Consider the following 19,411-nt stretch of genomic DNA (forward strand, 5'->3'; position numbering starts at 1 on the left):
GCTGAGAAAGGTGGGACGCAGGAGCACCAGCCCAGAGGGCAAAGCAGTACTCTATCAGGCTGTGGACAAAAGCTTTGTAAGTGGTCAGGAACTCAGGTGGGCCGAGGAAGGACCTCGCACGACGGAGGATCCCCAGTCGGCGAGTGGCTTTGGAGGCGAGGTTTGAAATGTGGCTTTCCCAGGAAAGGTCATGGCAGATAGTGAGACCCAGAAGCTTGAAAGAAAGGACTTCTTCCAGAGGATTGTTGAGAAAGTGGATGGGGGGGTTTTCTAAACGGTCCTTTCGGAGAGACATTGTGAGAGTGTGAGATTTGTCCGGATTAAAAGACAAGTTCCACGCGTTGGACCAGTTTGTGATTTTATCCAGATCTGCAGAGAGCGAAGAGGCTGCTGCTTGCCGGTCTGAGGGAGGACCGATGGTACGGCAGAGGGTGGAGTCATCAGCAAAGATATATAGAGGATTTTCCAGAGAGTCGGAGAGGTCATTTCCAGAGAGTCGGAGAGTGTTTGTTGTTGTTTCATTCCTTTCGCGCCGTAATGGCACATAGAGTTGCCGAGGCAGTTTCATTGACAAGGAGTACAGTCCTGGACGGGTCGTCACTCTGACGCAGGTTACCACGAATGATTATTTCCCCAGTACACTGGTACTCATTTCGCTGACCTCAGAAGGATGACAGGCTGAGTCAACCCCACCTGGTGTTAATTAAAAGTAAAAAGCAAGGGCCTTGAACTCAGGACTCGAAGGTCCCAAGCTAGCCACCTTAATCGCAAAGTCAATGCCAGGCTATAGGTGTAGTGTTTAAGCACCTTTAACCCTCTAGAGCCCACGAAATGTTCTGGGTGAACAAAAAAACTAACCCCTGGGGCTCTAGAGGGTTAATATTGAAAACTAGCAAACACAACCCGTCACTTCACTGATGGGGATATTAAGGAGGGGGTGGGGGAGCAGAGAGGAGGGAGGGAAGGGAGAGAGAGGAAGAGAGGAGAGAAGGTGGGGAGGTAAGGAGTTTGGTCCATGAATCGTGAACGTGAAATAAAGGTGGATACTTTGAGCCTGCCCTGGGGGGACTTCATTTCACATTCTGAAACCTGCATAATGTGGATACCAATCAATGACTGAGACACACACACACACACACACACACACACACACACACACACACACACACACACACACACACACACACACACACACACACACACACACACACACACACACACACACAATCTTCCTGGCAAAGGTCTGCCTGCATACATGCATGTTTGTACATGCAGCGACATTTGCACCCCACAGGTCGGCTCACTCCGAATCCTTCCTCGGAAAATCCCACACACTTGAAGGAACCACAATCAACACACACCACTGATTTCCGGCAAGGAACCGAAGCATATATCGAGCACCGTAACCTTCTCCTGGAGCGTCCCAGGACCTTCCTCTGGTGCTTCCGTTCCTTGCCAGAAGCCTTAGAAGGTGCAGGGTGTTTGGGCGGCATCGTGGGGATTGGAGAAAAAAAAAGTAGAAAATATTCTAAGTTCACAAGCGAAATTTTGTCTCGTGCGTTGGGTGACTGGTCGAGCACCACGCGTTATAATTTATTGCTTAAATATTTTATATTTTATACATTATTACCGCGATGTACCGGGGGAATCCGCAGAAAAAATTAGTTACGTTCCAAGGGAAAAACCACGATGAACCGGGGGCGTGATAGGTGAACCGCGATAAAGCGGGGGTTGACTGTATTGCGAATTTCCACAGCCGTAACACTACCCCCTCCCTTTTTTTAGACTCGTCCCGAGTCGTCGAATTTTCGTGTGCCATCATGTGTAAGTTCTCCCCTAGTACATTTTACCTTCGGATCCCTGAGTGGGACATTCATGGTATTCATGTCCTCAAAATAAATAACCTACGGGCTGAGTAACTAACTAAACAAACCCACTCATACGGACGACTTAAATAACATTGCCGGCGCGAAGACATACATGCCAGGGGCGCACTCATGTTTACATTACAACTTAATAACTTAACTTACAACATTTACACTAAACCATGCCCAGGATCGATGGACTCTGTGAAAAAAAGAGCAAAAGTCACAAGCAGAGAGCCAGGCTGCTCACACGCAGTCTCTGGCTCATGCAACAATGCAGGTGACAGGGAATGTGGCCGGCTACTCACACGCAGTCCAAGGCCTCCCCCTTTGAAATGAACGCAGTGAACCACAACGGTGCATGGGCTGCACAAACGCAGTCTCCTGGTACGGCTGCCTACCGGGCAGTCCCTGCGGCACACGGACGGTGTTGACTCAAACAACACAATGCAATGAACGGTGGATGGATGGATGGAAACAAAACACGGCGCACGGGCTGCTGGTGCAGTCCCGTGTTGCAGCTGCCATCAGAGCAGTCTCTGCAAATTTGCGCGAGGATCCTGGCGCACATGGCATTGAACCAAAGGGGGGGGGGAATGCAAAACAGAACGGGGCTGGTGGACATGGGCAGTAGGCATGGATGGCAAAGGTGGGCAGGCAAGGCATGGCATGGCAAAACAAGACCGCTGCAGCAAAAACAGCCGGCAGACGAAGTGGCCGGCACAGGCCTTGCAGTAACAGCCAGCCGCTGAAGTGGCCGGCACAGGCCTTGCAGTAACAGCCAGCCGATGAAGTGGCCGGCACAGGCCTTGTTCAATGGAGGTTGGTGGAGGGAGTGCGGTGGTGCTGGCCACTCAGAAGGCGGGCTCGGACCTACCTACTGTCTCCCGCCCAACCCATCGCCTTTACCTGTCTCTGTCCATACCCACTCCCTTAATTTGTCAAAACCCAATTTAGCCCCAACTTTTTTTTTAACTTCCCCCCTATAGATTGTCCCCTAACCCCCTTTATCGTCTTTGTTCAGCTGAATGATCACGTCACCTAGCCTACTCCCAACCCCTACGTTCCCTTCCCGGAGCGGAATAAGGGAGAGCTAGCGTCCTGTGTCGAGGCCCAACAAAGCCTCAGGATGGCCTCCTCAGACTTCAGCGATCTCAAACCCAAAGTGGATCCAGCGGCCCACAACGAGAGTGAAGGGATGGATGGTGCGGAGGGGTACACTTCCTAATCTACCCTATCCATTTAACTTTTAAGCTACCCCGGGGCTTTCAACAAGCGCCTCTCGTTTAAACTATTGGTTCTATCAACCAAGATTCCCGTCGCCTGTGTTGGCGTCCTCTCAAATTTCAGGCCATGCCCCCCAATTTTCTTCCCGTGCCCTCACACGGTCTCACGGCTGGGAGCGTGGCTCCCTTGGCAGGAACTACCCTCTGCCGATTCTCCTAGGATGGCACCCCCGGGCACTACACTGCCTCCGAGCCCACCAGCTCCCTAAACACTGGGGAGTGCCCTCCCTGGCAACTCCCCTGAAATGCTCACGTGGCAGGCTGGCACCCTGGGCCCCTTCCCGAGGGTCACCCGTGCCCACGACACTGCCCACGCGGCCAATGGCGCCCTGGGCCCCGCATCAGCGGGTCACCCATGCCCACTACGCTATCCCGCCCCCCCTCCCCAATGGGCCCCTGGCCTATCGCGGCCAACTAGCCCGGTGCCCGGGGTACCCACTCAGCGATACTCACCTTTCACAGCCACGCTCCCAGCCCACCAACAGGGCTCCTGCACCCCTCCAAGCAGTTATCGAGCCTACTTTCCCACCAACAACAAAACGACCTCCATTTTTGTCAATTTGACTAACCCCCCGAACTCACATTACACTGACCACGGGGTCCCTTGGGCGGGAATCACTCCTCCCCCCCAATCACTCATCGCACAATGCATTCCACAATCACTCCATACACTCAGGCCCACTGGCCTCACTCACTGATCAAGCCTCCACCTCACAACTCTTCAAAACACACCACTGATTTCTGCCATCCTGCTCACTACATCCCCTAACTAACTCGTGCTCTCACATCGTCCCTGAAACTACAGCACATTCCTTTTAACCTACGTAGCTGAGCTACGTCCCCACTACACATCCACAAGTCTGTCTCTACCCTCTAATAGTCCTCATAAATCCAATCCCCATCCTAAATCTCACCTAAAATCCCCCTAACTAATCCATTCCACAGGCCCCATGAGGACTTAACCCTGCCCCATGAGACCGGTCAAGCTAAGCTAACCCTTCCCCCGAGCTAGTGCCATCCTGTGCCCTGGCCAAGGGGATCTTTCACCCCTTGCCCAGGGAATCCTGTTCACCCGAAGCGAGGCTTGCTTTTTATCTTGCCAAAACGAAGTTTTTGCAAGATACGTTAGTCAGCTTGTATGTTTTTTTTTGTTTGTTTGTTTGTTTGTTTGTTTGTCTGTAATCACGTATAAAAAATTCTGCAGAGCACAGTTATCATTGGAAATTTTTGTAACTTCACATATCAGAGGCCTATAGAGGTCCCTTTCAGTGCACAAAATTTTGAAGGTCAAGGTCAAAGGTAAAGGTCACTTTGTCGCAAATCAGGGGAGTAGACGAAACCCTTATTTTTTGAGTAATTTTGATCGGATCATCTTCAAACTTCATGGGAATATAGTTCATGGTCTGGCGCTCAGCTGATTAATTTTTGGTGGTGATTGGCCTTGACCTTCATGGTTAGCGCCTGAGGTCAAACATATTTGACCTCAAGGTCAAATTTTCAAGTTTTAGGAACCATATCGTGCAGTAGCTCAAATTGAACACCTCGATGAGTGCTTTCTAGATATGTCAAGCTTGAGACATTATGACGACATTTGGTGACGTTATGAGGCAAAAGCATATTTTTCATGGTTACTCTGCAGAACGATTCTCATCGGAATCTCTCGTAGGCAGATATTCCTCAAGGAGTCGCTCCTGGTGGATAGCAGCTCTGTTCACCTCAGTGTGACCTTAAAGAAGTCACACGTGGTGACCTTTTGACAAGATACGGGTCACCCTGCGGGTGACATTGGTTTATCTTTTATTTTATTTTTTTTAATGCACGCGCACCAGCATGGCAACTCGCAACCTTGCGTGACGTCATGGCAGCTGTTCGTGCACCTCGTCCCTCCTTGGAGGGTACCATCCGGCAGGGAACTCCCCTCCTGCCGGATTCCAACCCTACGTGCAGCCATGACGTCACCCTGCGCATCAAAAACAAGCCTCGGGTTTCGAGGGGTTCCCCACACGAACACATGTGCTCTGCCCGTCGGAGCTTCACACACACGCTCGCGTGGAGAACCCGTCTGGTCCAAATCCGTTATCTAGCCTAGCTTTTGTCCATCCGCGGGATCGGCAACATCCACCGCTGGCGTTTACGGACTGGGTTTCACTCCCGCAAGCGCGCACGTGGCGGTCTCGTGCGAAGCACGGCCCGAATCTCGCGCTCGCCGCCGTGCAAACCCGGCACGGTCCCCAATCCAGCTACGGCCGCTACTCGGCCTCTGTCTTTCACCTGTCGCCGTAGTCTCCGTCGCACTCTCGCGCTCAAGCTCCATTCAACCCACGCACACCTGCGTGTCACGACATTCACCCATCTTACCATTACACTCACGCCGGGAGACACGGCTGCATGTTCACTCATGCCCACCGTCATCTCCCTTACATACAGCGACCTCACACACACTGTTCCTCTCACACTCGGCCGCTCACTCACTCGTGCCGTTTCCTTCACACACACCATACCGCCCACACATGCGGGGGCACTCACATGCTGTGTTTCACTCACACCCGGCCTTCCACTCGCACAGGGGGTTCCACTCAGACACGGGGCCTCTGTCACACGCGGTGCTTCTTCCTCACAAGGCATGCTGAGAGGCCCGCACCTCGGCTCACTCGTAACCACACCACTCACACGCGTGGGTGCACTCACACCTTTCACCACACACACCAGGACATTCACACTGGGGATTAGTGCCACTACAAGGGGTTCCGGGGTCTCTATACCCCCCCAAGTTCTCTGTGCACCCGTTCGCCTCACTCATCCCCTCTACCTCGCAAGGGTCGACCGGACCCACCTGGTCGAGATCAGCCCCAAGGGAGCACAGTGTCTCCCCCCGCTCCCGAAGGAGGCCATCCAGCTGCTCGCACCGGGTCCCAACTTGTTCTGCCCGCTCGCCCCCATTATCCTCCACTACCTCCGTGTGTGTGTGTGTGCTCGTTTTTAACCCCATCTTTATCGTGCAGTCTCTCCCCTACTGTTTCTACCTTCCGTGTCTGTTATTTCTTTTATTTCCTGCGTCTCCCTTCGTGTCTCTGTTAATTCTATTTCCTTCGTCTCTACGTGTCTCGTCTCACACGTTTCGGTCACCCCATTTAGTTTTTCCCTCTGTGTCACCGTCACTGTTGCTTTCTCTGTCACGACCCTCGCCCAACATGTCTCCCTAATTAGTTTGTCTTCACCCGCCTCCATTGCGGGCCTGACAGCCGTTGCACTCCCCCCCAGCTCGTTCACTCCAGCACGTGGCGGCGCCATTTTGAACTCCACTGCCCGCGTTTCGCTCCCCGCAATTGCCATGATGCCTGCCTGCAGGCCTATGCCCATGCTCTGCATCTCACCCCGCATTTCTTCCATTTCTTCTTTCATTCCGTTCTTCATCTGTTGTATATTCGCATTCATGTGACTATTCATTCTGCACGCATTCGTTTTCATTTCGCTTGTGTTTGCATCTATTTTATTTTCCAATGCTTGTTATGTTGAATATTCGCCAACCAACCCATGAATAGCTGGCACATGTTAGGTGGATCTGTGGCAGCCGCTTCGTCCTCATCAGGCGTGGATTCGCCGGGGGCTGGGGAGGGAATTTGACGGAGGTGGGGAGGGGGGGTATCATGTACACCGCAGCCTCTGCCGCTGCCGCACCCATTTCGGGTTCTGGGTTCGGTTGGGGAAATTCATCCTGCACGGACATGTCCTGCTCGGGGTCTCCGTCCTGGACCATGGATTCTACATTACTACAAATTCATTTCTACCCACGGCACCCGCTCGCCTTGAAACTCCATCTTATTTCTCGGAAGGGATTAATTTTTTTTTAAACTCGCTCGTAATTTGGGGGAACGGGGGGGGGGGGGGTCACTTCACACACCCTGGTCCGATCCCGTGAATTTAGTTGGAGACCGAGGTGGATTTGAATCCCACACTCCTGTACACCAGTGTTACGAATTTTGGTCCGCCCGGCGTGCAATCGGTCACGAAACTCAAATCGCGACCGAGTCGCCTACCGGAACGGACAATTCAGTCGTGACCCTCCGTGGAACTACCGCCAGGAGCTAGTCACAGGTGGGTCTTTCGACCACACCACAATCGTGCCAATCGGCCACCCACGCAGGATAGGGTTGTTCGCCAAACTCGACCTACCTAAGTACCTGCACGGGTAGTTAACCGGGCGATCGTACCTCGCCACTGGCCGGCCGAGGACACGAACCGCTGAAGCGGTCCGTTCCGTGCTTCAGTGATAACTGAGCAGTGTTATCGCCGGCCCCGACGGACGTGATTATTTACCGGGTGCTTACACCCTTCTACCAATTCCTTCTGTGATGCAAGATGGAACTTTCAAACAAAGGAAAGGACGCAACGAAACGGGGAACAGTTCGACAAGTACATTTATTACGCACTCAGACAAGGCAAGCACGGATTCACAGCCATACAGTTGGAATGCAATTTACAAGCAAGAGTTACAACCGAAGAAAGCAATGTTTATTTATATGCACTTAAACAATTCTACTTACGGGACTCGGCGCCACAACACGCATTCAAAGAAAAAGCAAGAAAAGACCCCCCATAGACAAGGGAGTCAGACTGGGCCCGTGGGCCTAATGCGCGTGGAACCTAGAAGAGCGGCCAGGTCCACGAGACTCAAGGGTCTTACCCACGCCCTCATGGTGCGATGGCGGGCAAGCCGCGATGTCAGCGTAGCTGCGCCTGGCTTCGTGCCCCTGGCGTGGCTGGCGAGCTCTCTCCGGCGCTCCCCGTCTGCCTTTCCTGTCGGCTTCGAGCTCCGTCTCCCGACTCAACTGCCCCGCCAACACTGCAGACTTGACTGCCCCGCCGACACTGCTGCTGCCACTTCTCTGCCCTCTCCACACCCTCCAGACTTGACTCTCCTGCCGCGAGCTGCACCGTGCTCACGCTTATATAGCCCGGGGGAGGGGGGGTCTATGCAAATTTCTGGATCACAGCAGGTTCGGAGGCGGGGCCACACCACCCGATGCTCAGCCATTGAAGCATTCCTGATCCGCTTTTTGAGGCGAAAGGAACGCATTCACAGCCCGTGGCACGACGTGTGGTAGAAAGGCGGAGGTGGTGGGAGTTTGGTTGTTGGCGGGCGTCGTTTGAGAATGGCGGTGAAGCAATGTTTGCGGGATGGAGTTGTGGAGGTAAAGAGGCGAAGGTGGTGGTGGTGGTTCGGTGTAGTTGTTTGGGGGCGTTGTTGGTGCTGGCGATTTGGTTGTTGGAGTATGATTGGTCCAAAATAATGACAGAGAAAAGAAAAATGGCTAACTCAAAGGATCGCAGCCCGGTGAACACTCAAATTCCCTCTAAACAACAGTGGGGAAATCTAACGACACTATTACTTACCGTCATAACTGATCTAAGGACCCTTTATGGTGTATTGCGAATTTCCACAGCCGTAACAATATATATCGATCTTATATTAATATAAATATATCTACCTATCTAAATCTAAAAATAAATATATATCTACATGTAAATATAAATATACAGTATATCTATATATATCTATATCTATATATATATATATATATATATCTATATATATATATATCTATCTAAATATATATATATATATATATATATCTATCTAAATATAAATATCTATCTATCTAAATATAAATATAAATATAAATCTGTCTCGAAATATATATCTATCCATCGATCTAAATATATATATATATATATATATATATATATATATATATATATATCCATCTATCTAATATATATATATATATATATATATATATATATATATATATATCCATCTATCTAAATCTAAATATATATATATATATATATATATATATATATCCATATATATATATATATATATATATATATAGCCATCTATCTAAATATATATATATATATATATATATATATATATATATATCCATCTATCTAAATATAAATATATATGTATCTATATATATATATATATATATATATATATATATATATATATATATATATATATATATATATATCTCTTCTTCTTCTTCTTCTTCTTCTTCTTCTTTCGGCTGCTCCCGTTAGGGCTCGCCACAGCGGATCATCCGTATGATCCGCATAGTGATTTGGCACATGTTTTACGCCGGATGCCCTTCCTGACAACCCTGGTCGCCTCTTACGACACAGGGATATGGTACACCTATTTTAACCGGGGTATACACAGGCCCAGTACACTGGTACTCATTTCGCCGACCTCGGAAGGATGACAGGCTGAGTCAACCCCCTGATGTATTAATTCAGTGGCCCAACGGGGCTTGAACTCAGGACCTTTTGGATCCCAAGCCGCTGCCCTTACCACTGCGCCAACACACCAGGCTTAAATATATATATATATATATATATATATATATATATATATATATATATATATATATATATATCTGATTAAGACTCACATAGACAATTTGGCACAACATTGCTCAGCGAGATGAGCTGTTTATTAATGAGTTTTGCCATGGGCAAGATAAATCAAATGAAAACTGATGGTTAACCAGTATACATCAAGGATATATGACAAGTCTTACCATGACCAGCACGTTTTTCACACAGGATGGACGGAAAAGGTCAGACGCTACAGGATGACTGTAATATCTCTAGTGTGGGTATCAACCATGAACAGCTCGGAAAACATCAAATTAATCACCCTTTTGTGAATTGTCTCACCATCAACCATCACAACTGCCACCCTGTCCCGCACTTCCTTATATCATGCTACATATCGTTTTTGGCCCCATCTCTCAATGGTGAAGAATCATTCAAAAACAATTCTATCAGTCAGATCCAGATCCGCATCTTCATCAAAATCTAATCAGTTCATCCTTGTCACACACCGAACCTGTCCACAAAATTTCATCCGGATCCGTTCACAACTTTGAGATATCCTGTACACAAACAGACAGACAGAAAGGGGTGAAAACATAACCTCCTTCACGTTCGGTGGTGGAGGTAATAAAGTACTAGTACTGCATCTAATTTACTGTTAATTAATCCAATGTAATATTGTTAATCTGAAAAATGGAACACTGAAGTCTCCTCTTTTTTCAACATGACTTTCCAAAACAGATACAAGAGTGAATAGATGGACCACGTTGTGCACATCCGCTTGTATAGAGTGTGAGGTGCTAATGAACCCTTCACCACAATCTGTAACATTTCTCTTTCATGCTAATTGGAAAACCTCCCCCAATTGCTCCTGGAAAATATGAAAGGTTTTCAACATGATTCAATTTAAAATGATTCTCTCCGCTTGCAATGACTTTGGTTTGTTGCAAAGGTAAATAGCTCGTGAGGCAATCCACAGAGCAGCAAAATTTTGTGATACTTCAACACGCAAAGAGTGTTTGATCGAACCGAGCGTGCTACCGGGTTCTTTGTTTAGAACCAGTTGAGCGGTCATGCCAACGTCATGTCACACTTTGGTGCTCTACACCCAACAACCTGTTGAACACCATTTACTCCTGTGCAGAATGAGAAACTTTCCCGTAAAACCCACTGTCTGCCGTAAAGTCTCTGTCATGGATTGCAAGGCCACGTGGATTGTAATGTATGACAATATGCATAACTTACAAAGGCAAAGGGCCCAGAACAGTCTGCTGATACTTTCATTGAGATTCACAGGGGGTCATACCAGTTATTGAAAAGAGCATTCCAAATTCAATTCTCCACATACCACACGTTCTGTTGTTCAAGCAATCATGCAGTACCTCCTCCTTATGTAAATATGTGATCTTGTGACCGCTTTATAAGGCATCTGTTAATTATGCTTGCACAGGGTAGTAGGGGTTTCCTTATTTTTTTGGAGTCGGAGGCTACCATTAAAAAGTAGCAGATTACCATCACCACGTGCGAAGCGAGCGCAGCTGTATGGCCGGGGTCCAGGGCCCTAGGCGGGCCCTGGAAGCCGGAGGATCCTAGATGGCTGGATATGCATTCCAGCATGATTTCTGACATGAAATAGTTCTCATTATCATGCTGTTGGGAAGATGTATCATTAGATGAAGATGTATCAAGATCTTTTTACACTACACATAGAGATATCATGAGATCGATTAATGGGGGAGCTACTTGTTAAAGTTTCTTCTACCATTAAAGAACTAGATGATTCAGACTGTATGCCAGAGTTGATTAGTTCAGAGAATGTTAATGAGTTGGCTGCAGTCGACGGTGTCACTGGATCAGGAACTGCAAGTTGATTTTCTTGCAGAGAGGGTGACAAAGTCCTGGCAGATTCAGAAAGTGAGAAAGAGTTCGCCGGTTCATTTACAGTGGGATAGTTGACTGGTTCAGGAGAGGGAGAGCAGACTGGTCCAGAAACAGGGAGAGGTTCAGGTGCAGGGACAGGGAGAGGTTCAGGTTCAGAGACTGGGAGAGGGAGAGGTTCAGGTTCAGAGACTGGGAGAGATTCAGGTTCAGAGACTGGGAGAGATTCAGGTTCAGAGACTGGGAGAGATTCAGGTTCAGAGACTGGGAGAGGTTCAGGTGGAGGGACAGAGAGAGGTTCAGGGAATTCTGCAAATAGCAAATAATTAAAATGTACATGTACTGTATACTTGTGAATTGATAAGTTTCCCATGCTATCATTTTTAATGTGGCCCACACCCCACTCACTAAATGTAATGAAAATTGCTTGGATGTTAAGCAGTGGAGTAACTGAAAATAGTCCAAATGCATTCATCACTGAGAAACTGCTTTTCAAAAGGGCCTACCATTAGCCAGAAGTTGAGGGCCACCTCAAACAATGACAACACCTAAACTTCACAACTCCCTAAATATCTGATGAACTATTTAAGCATAGGGAAGCCAAGTATTATATTTGTAAATTTTCTTTCATTAATTTTATCCATATTTCCCCTCTTCGATTTCATTTTACTTTGTTAAATATTATTATTATTTTATTGCGTTTTGTTTTGATTTAATAAACAGCTCAAACTAATAACTTTAGAGTAGTTTATTGTTTGAAGATGAATGATAAACATGTATTTAACTTCACTCGTTTTCTGATAATTTCTTTATTTGATGTCAGCTAGCTTCAATCAGTCAACCAAACAAACAGTCGAAGTGTGAATACTGCGTCAGTCACAATCCCAATTTTGTTAAACTTCCACCCTACATTATCCGCCAATATCGTGTTGTTAAACAGTCAATAAAGGCTGGCAAGTCTATGGTACATGCATGTACCTGCGGTACCAGTATTCAGTTGGCCAGTTCACAGCTGCTCATACTTGGCCTTCACTTCAGTGAATAAACGGCGATTTTCAGTGCAAATAACCACGAATAATAGCATGTACAAAAGCTGCTTTAAGCTTATAGGCTAATTACTTTATAAGTTAAAAAGGCAGAACGGGTGACCGTGTATTTTGGAGCTGCATCACTTGACAAAAGCTCAAAATGGACTAGGTGAAACACGTGTTTCGTGAAACAACAACGTCGCACTCCCGAGAGTTCAAGTTTAGACCAATTACTGATGGCCAGAAGCTTACCTCCCATGTCTTTGGACTTCTTCGAAAATCCAAAGTCAAACAGGGATTTTCGTTTCGATGCCATCGTTTCGGCACCGACACTGCGAAGCCCACAAAGTTTATTTTCTTGAGGTCATTGCTGTATGGTATCAGAGTATCAGGGTATCAGGGTATCAGGCCAACAGTCCAAAACGAGGCTAAAGCAGAGAACGCTCTATTGCAGGAGGCGGTTTTAGCTGCTTGTGTTATTTTTAGGTCAGTGTTGTGCTAGACCTGGCGAGAGTGCTAACAGTAAAAGTAAGCCCGCTTTTATGGAAATACCAATTTGTTTTCGTCTCGGATTTCAAAACAGGGGGTGTAGAGATTTCATGGTGCAAAAAAAAAACAACTAAAAATCGGCGCTGAAGTAGGCAGCGACCTTTGACATTTTTTCTCTGAGTAGACGGTTGCAGGTCACCGGTAACCGGCTTCTAAGGAAACCCCTGGGGTAGGGAGGGGTATGGAGGGAAGAAATTGGAAATGCCAACATTGAGTAAAGGAACAGAAGGGAATAGGATAGGAATGGAGGTATCTCTTTATTGTGCAGGTACAGGTCGGGAGTAAATTGAGGAAAAGAAGAGAATGTATGATGGTAGGAGAAGGAAAGCAGCCGAGCAGAGTTTGAGAAATAAGGGGAGGAAGATGGAGAGGATATTGGAGTATGGGAATAGAATAGAAGGGAAGGAGCAGAGAAAGGAGAGAGGGTAAAAAAAAAATATATATATATATATATATATATATATATATATATATATATATATATATATATATATATATATATATATATATATATATATATATATATATATATATATATATATATATATATATATTTTGCCATGTTGGATTGTGGGTGTACAAAAGAAATGGAGGACTCCAAAAGTGAAGGACAACAGTGGAGCAGAATGTCTGAGTGGAGTCAGAAAGGATGGGAATATTGGATGGGATGTTAAGGGAACAAGGGAAGACACTTGTATGAGATATATCGCTGAGGTGGGGGGGGGGGTCAGGGAGTTCCCCATGTAGATGTCCCTCAAAATAATTTTCCACATGATGCCATTGGCATTTAAATTGGGAAAAAATAGATTTAAATAAGCCAGAAAAAAAAACATTTTATAAAAATGAAGAAGCATCCCCCCAAAACGACCAAATAGGTCAGAAGGAATGACAAGAAAGGAATGACACAACAGTCCTTTCGCAGATTGCTATGACATTTTTCCATCTCAATCCCAACACAAACAAAATTTACAATTACACCAACCCACTCAACAAACCCACAACTACCTCCAACATAGACATCTTCTACAATTGTTACTATCACCACCGAAAACAAATTTGTCAAAAGATGTCGTGATGGCAATCTGTGAAAGGATTGGGATGTTGTATTGTTGTGGCATTACTATCTTGTCATTCCTTCCTACCTTGTTTGGTTATTATTTTTGAGGGGGGGGGGGGGAAAATCCATCCCTATGTATTTTTTTTTATCTTTATAAAATGTTTCTTCTGGCTTGTGTATATATTAGCAGGGGTACCCAGTGTTACCCGGTGCTGTTCTTATTCTGTTGGCATTTTGAAGAAATCAAATTTTGTTTTATGCCTCCACTAACGAAGTCGCTGGAGGCATTATGTTTTCGGGTTGTCCGTCTGTACGTGTATGTGCGCCAGTCCGTCCGTCCGTCCATGCTAATTTTCTGTTTTCTCTGCAACCGCTTATCCAATTGACACAAAATTTTCACCGTATGTGCAACTACTCATGTGGAATGTTTTAATGACAAGTATGACGTCATCGGTCACGTAGCGTGGCAGCCATGTTGGAAAAAAAGGAAAACCTTCAGACCTCCGTATCTCCGAAACTGCTCCATGGAAAAAAAAATTGATCAATGCAAAAATTTACAGGTATGATCGCCTATCCATGAGGAACAAAAAGTTTTCCACCTATGAGGTCATAGGTCACATGGTCATAAGTGATAGCTATGATTTTTTTTGAAGAATAAACCTATAAAAATCCTCTTCTCCAGAATGGCTTGACAGATTGAGGGGAAACTTCACCCACATGTTCCCCAAACATTGTAAAAAAAACCAAGGTGTTCAAAAATGAATCATAGGTCACATGGTCTGGCTGTCTGGCAATTGTTCTCTGATTATTCAGGTAAGTTGTATGCTGTGATTTCAAAATTTAAGTGTATAAAATTAAGTTGATAAATGATTATATTTTAATTTATAACTTATATTGTAAGTTTATAATTTACAAGATAAAAAAATAGATCAAAGTAAAATGCACCAGCAAGGAGGAAGAGGAGGTGGTTGAAGAGCGTCCACAAAAAAGAAAAAAAGAGAAAAAAAAAAAGAGTGGCTTGCGAGTGTCTCCTCTGGAGCAGACATTCTTACAGAGCACATACAGAGGAGTGAGATGCATAATAAGCTGAGAGTGCTTTACGAAGCCCCACTCAAATTTTTAAAGCACGACCAACACGCTCAAAGCTGACATTTTATTTTTCGTGAGTACCAGACCATTACTACTGGAACTGATTGAATAACATAAAATACCAGAGTGGTGTCAAAGCCACCCAATGCTCGCCTGTTTATTCATTTATCGTTTTTAAAAGACTAGTCTAATAATATTTTTTATAAAGCATTGCAGTGAAGTCTGATCCAAATAATTTTAAAGCAATATAGTGTTACGGTTGTGGAAATTCACAGAACACCAGTCAGGTTCCCCAGAGGTCAGTTATTTCGGTAAGTGTGTGTTCCAGGTTAGAATTCCCCACCGATGTATAAAGGGCTGTGCATCTTTGAGTTATCCGTTATTCTTTCTCCATCTTTTATTTTAACAATAACTACGACAACCCACATCCGCGTTTGATGTCGACTTCCAACATGTCCGCTTGTGATCAGGGTGATTTCCACCACGTCCGTGTTTGATCAGCGATTTCACGCAAAATCAGATCAAAACGGCGTTACCCTCTGAAGGAGCTGGCCAATCAGAAGTGAGAGGAGCGGATCCAGCCTGGGTGAAGGTTCAAATGTGAAAAGGGGGAGGGCGCTGATTTTGGGTGGCAAAGCCCACCACGGCCCCTCCCCTTGGGGCTATAAAGGGCCGCGTTCGCTCGCCGACAAGAGTGTTGTTGGCTGGGTTGGAGAGCGGTTAGTTGAGAGCCGTTGGAAAGACGCCAGGCAACCGGCAGGAGTTGAGCCGTTGGAGTTCGGAGTGGAAGGGTTGGAGAGCCTGTGGGAGCTGGCGAGAGCAGTGGAGTTCGTTCGTTGGAAGGTTCGCCAGCAGGAAGCCGGGGTTGAGACCCATTCACTCCTCCAGCGCGTTGTCGGCTAGGTCAGGCCACATGAAGGCCGGACGACCGAGGAGAACCGTACAAGCTGCTCATCAAGCAGCCCAAGCGACTGGCGCGTTCGCAACGCAATGGGCCGAACGGAGACACCAGGGGTCGCCGATAAAAAGGACCCATCGAGCCACCACGAGGGTGGCCAGGTAGCCGGCCCGGTCTCTCAGGGCCTGTTCCGGTCATCCCGGCCCTGAGTACATTAAAGGTTCACGAGCCCGGTTCTTTCTTTCTTGGGTTTTGCATGAAAGTCTGTGGTGACTTGTCCTTAAGTAGAATTGTTGTTAAGTGCCTGTATGTACATTGCATAATAGACATTGGCTATAGGCTTTTGCTCGTGTCTTGTCCCCCATTGACTGCTTACGTGCTGGGTGAAAATAAACACCATATTGTTTGAATGTCAACCCGCTCGTTGCGTCACTTTCTCCATTGACTGCCATGATGCATTCAGGAAATTCGCTGGCTGATTACAAAGCCGATAAAATAATCTTTCCGACGGGATCTGGCGAATTAAAACCGCTAGGCATTCGCATACGGAACGAGCCGCTTAAGCGGCTCATTTTCGTGCAGGCCCCGTCGAGGTATAAACTCCCGGCATTTCTGTCCGCGCAAATAGTTAGGTATATCGATAATTCGGCGATTGACCCTGTAGCGTGTGGACAGAATAGTTGGCTGGTTTATGGTGTATTAAAAACAACCGTAGCTGGGTTTCGGCGTTTGTACGGAAGCTACTACTAGATTGTCGTGTTCGGTGGACGCGCGGCCTGAATTGGGCTGAAAAGGTCGTGCGCACGCCGAACCAGCAGAAAATGTATAACAATATGTATTTGTATATTGTAATCAGTAAAAAAGTGTGGTGGATAAAAACATTAGAAAGGAAATAACTTGCACCAAAAACTTATAACATTTTCACGCTCACGCTGACGCGGACGCTCACGCCGGGGGTATCGCTATAGCTCTCTGTTCTTCGAACAGGTGAGCTAAAAATGAAAAAAATTGTGTGAACCCCTGACTGTAGAGCGTTTTTTTTTTTTAAATATCAAAAAAACATCCAACTTTTTCTTCCCCACAAAAAAACTTTTTTGCAGAAAAAGTTCCTTGGCACTCACTGATGAACCTCTGAAAGTTTGACGAAGATCAGTTGGACCATCTCTGAGAAAAATGGTCACACACGCACACGCACACGCACACACACACCTCTTATAGTATAGACTACAATATCGAGAACAATGTGAAAATTTGTGAAATTTGTACCCACCTCCTTGGTGTAGCAATCGCCTCCACTGCTTCACACAGACTTCGCTCCATTCTATGTAGAGTGGAAGCCGCACCATCGTGCTTAGGGGGCACAGGGTTCGGGTCGAGAAAAGGTCGTTGGGTGTAAGAATTTTTTTATTATTATTATTGTTATTATTATTATTATTATTATTATTATTATTATTAAATGAAACAGTCTGATGGATGTTGGGAGCACAGCACAGATGGCACTGTAATGGCAAGAATCAGCAGAGCAGAAATAGCGGTGTTGGTACCATGTTTGCTGACATTACGATACTGAAAGCAACGAGCAGAGAAAAGTTAGACGGGTAGCAGGAAGATTGTGCTGACCACATAGCACAGCACACACCAGTAAATGTGTATTGTGCTGACCACATAGCACAGAACACACCAGTAAATGTGTACTGTGCTGACCACATGAAGCACAGCACACACCAGTAAATGTGTACTGTGCTGACCACATGAAGCACAGCACACACCAGTAAATGTGTAGTGTGCTGACCACATAGCACAGCACACACCAGTAAATGTGTAGTGTGCTGACCACATAGCACAGCACACACCAGTAAATGTGTAGTGTGCTGACCACATCAAGCACAGCACACACCAGTAAATGTGTCGTGTGCTGACCACATCAAGCACAGCACACACCAGTAAATGTGTAGTGTGCTGACCACATGAAGCACAGCACAGACCAGTAAATGTGTATTGTGCTGACCACATGAAGCACAGCACACACCAGTAAATGTGTACTGTGCTGACCACATCAAGCACAGCACACACCAGTAAATGTGTACTGTGCTGACCACATCAAGCACAGCACACACCAGTAAATGTGTACTGTGCTGACCACATGAAGCACAGCACACACCAGTAAATGTGTACGGGGGAACAAGGAGCTGGGAGCATGATGCTGATAAGTGTGAGCAGCAAAGAACGGGAAGATTGGTGTTGAAGGCAAAGAGTAGAGAGAAGGGAGAGAAGCGTTTGGAACGGCGTGTCCATAGGACGGTCCTGCTGGCAAGAATAGAGCATGGAGGAGGTAAATGGGTGCTTGGAAGCAGGTGCTGGCAGCAAGAAGCACAGAGAAGCAAACTGCTTGTTGGAAGTTATAGTTATAGTGGTGCTGTAACTGACATGGTGCTGACAGTTATAGTGCTGGAAAGAGCAAAGATGAAGGAGGATGGGTGTTGGGAACTTGGAACTGAGACCATGATGCTGGACAGCAAGTAGCAAAGAAGAGGGAACCGAGTGCGAGTTGGATGGTGCTGAAAGCAAAGAGAGCAGGGAAGGGATATGGGTGCTGGGAAGATGGGACCGACACAAGGATCACAGAGAAAGGAGGACGGGTGTTGCAGATATGGTGAAAGCAGCAGCAAGGAACAAGAGCAGAGATCGGGGTTGCAGAGGCATGGGATATAGACATCGAGTTCTGCGATGTACCGGCAATCCAGGAATGAGGCCTACGAGCACGGTATCGGGGAAGTGCAGGGATTGAAGTACAAATGGTAGGGAGGACGGTCCAGGGAGTACGATGTACTCGTGATAAGTTCCTGAGTTTCTCTAGGGACGAGTACAACAACCTAAGGCAACGATGACGGACGAACACAAACATGTCCACCTCCTGGTACCCCGGCATCACTGACCTGAACAGCTGCAGCAGTTTCTTCCATGGAGCCGCAAATCGATGGAGTTAAGGGAGTCGGCTCGAGTGTAATCCCTCTTCACCGTCACAACCCGGAACTCGCCACGGTGGCACAGCCGGCGATGGGTGAGCCCTAATGACGTCACGCTCATCATATTTACTCTGCGGTGAGAAGATACGCGACGTTGGCGTTACTTGAAACTCTTCGTCCGTAATTATTGCCTACAAATGAATTGTACGTCTTGTAGTGACAAATATAATGTGCAGAACCAGTGCGATGTGGAAAAAGTCGGATAAAACGACTCAAATACACCGCCGGATATGGTACCGTCCGCTACACCGCTCAATACATTCGCACGTATAATGCTGATGCAATAACGCTAATTTTGCGACGGTAAAAGTACCTCGAGCAATAATTTTAAGTCGCTATCGTGGTTAC

At 46.5% G+C, this 19,411-nt stretch overlaps 1 protein-coding gene across 4 annotated transcripts in view; it reads right to left on the reverse strand.

Moving 5' to 3' along the window:
- The window catches only part of PDXDC1 (pyridoxal dependent decarboxylase domain containing 1), a 100,671-nt gene extending 81,542 nt beyond the window's left edge, over window positions 1-19,129 (reverse strand). For 2 of the 4 annotated variants that reach the window (XM_085860781.1, XM_085860782.1), the window contains exons 1-2: window positions 18,974-19,129; window positions 17,308-17,387 (exon numbers count right to left, since the gene is read on the reverse strand). In XM_085860781.1, the coding sequence (XP_085716907.1) occupies window positions 17,308-17,387; window positions 18,974-19,000 (107 nt within the window). In that variant the 5' untranslated portion in view covers window positions 19,001-19,129. Of the gene's footprint in view, window positions 1-10,052; window positions 10,099-12,696; window positions 12,813-17,307; window positions 17,388-18,973 lie in introns of those variants that run through there. The other 2 variants (XM_085860784.1, XM_085860783.1) reach the window with 2 other exon arrangements.
- Window positions 19,130-19,411: the final 282 nt, after the last annotated feature.

This window comes from Eptatretus burgeri, chromosome 17 (genome assembly GCF_056783735.1).
Source record: "Eptatretus burgeri isolate ZD-2024b chromosome 17, Ebu_testis_v1, whole genome shotgun sequence".
Classification (NCBI taxonomy): Eukaryota; Metazoa; Chordata; class Myxini; order Myxiniformes; family Myxinidae; genus Eptatretus; species Eptatretus burgeri.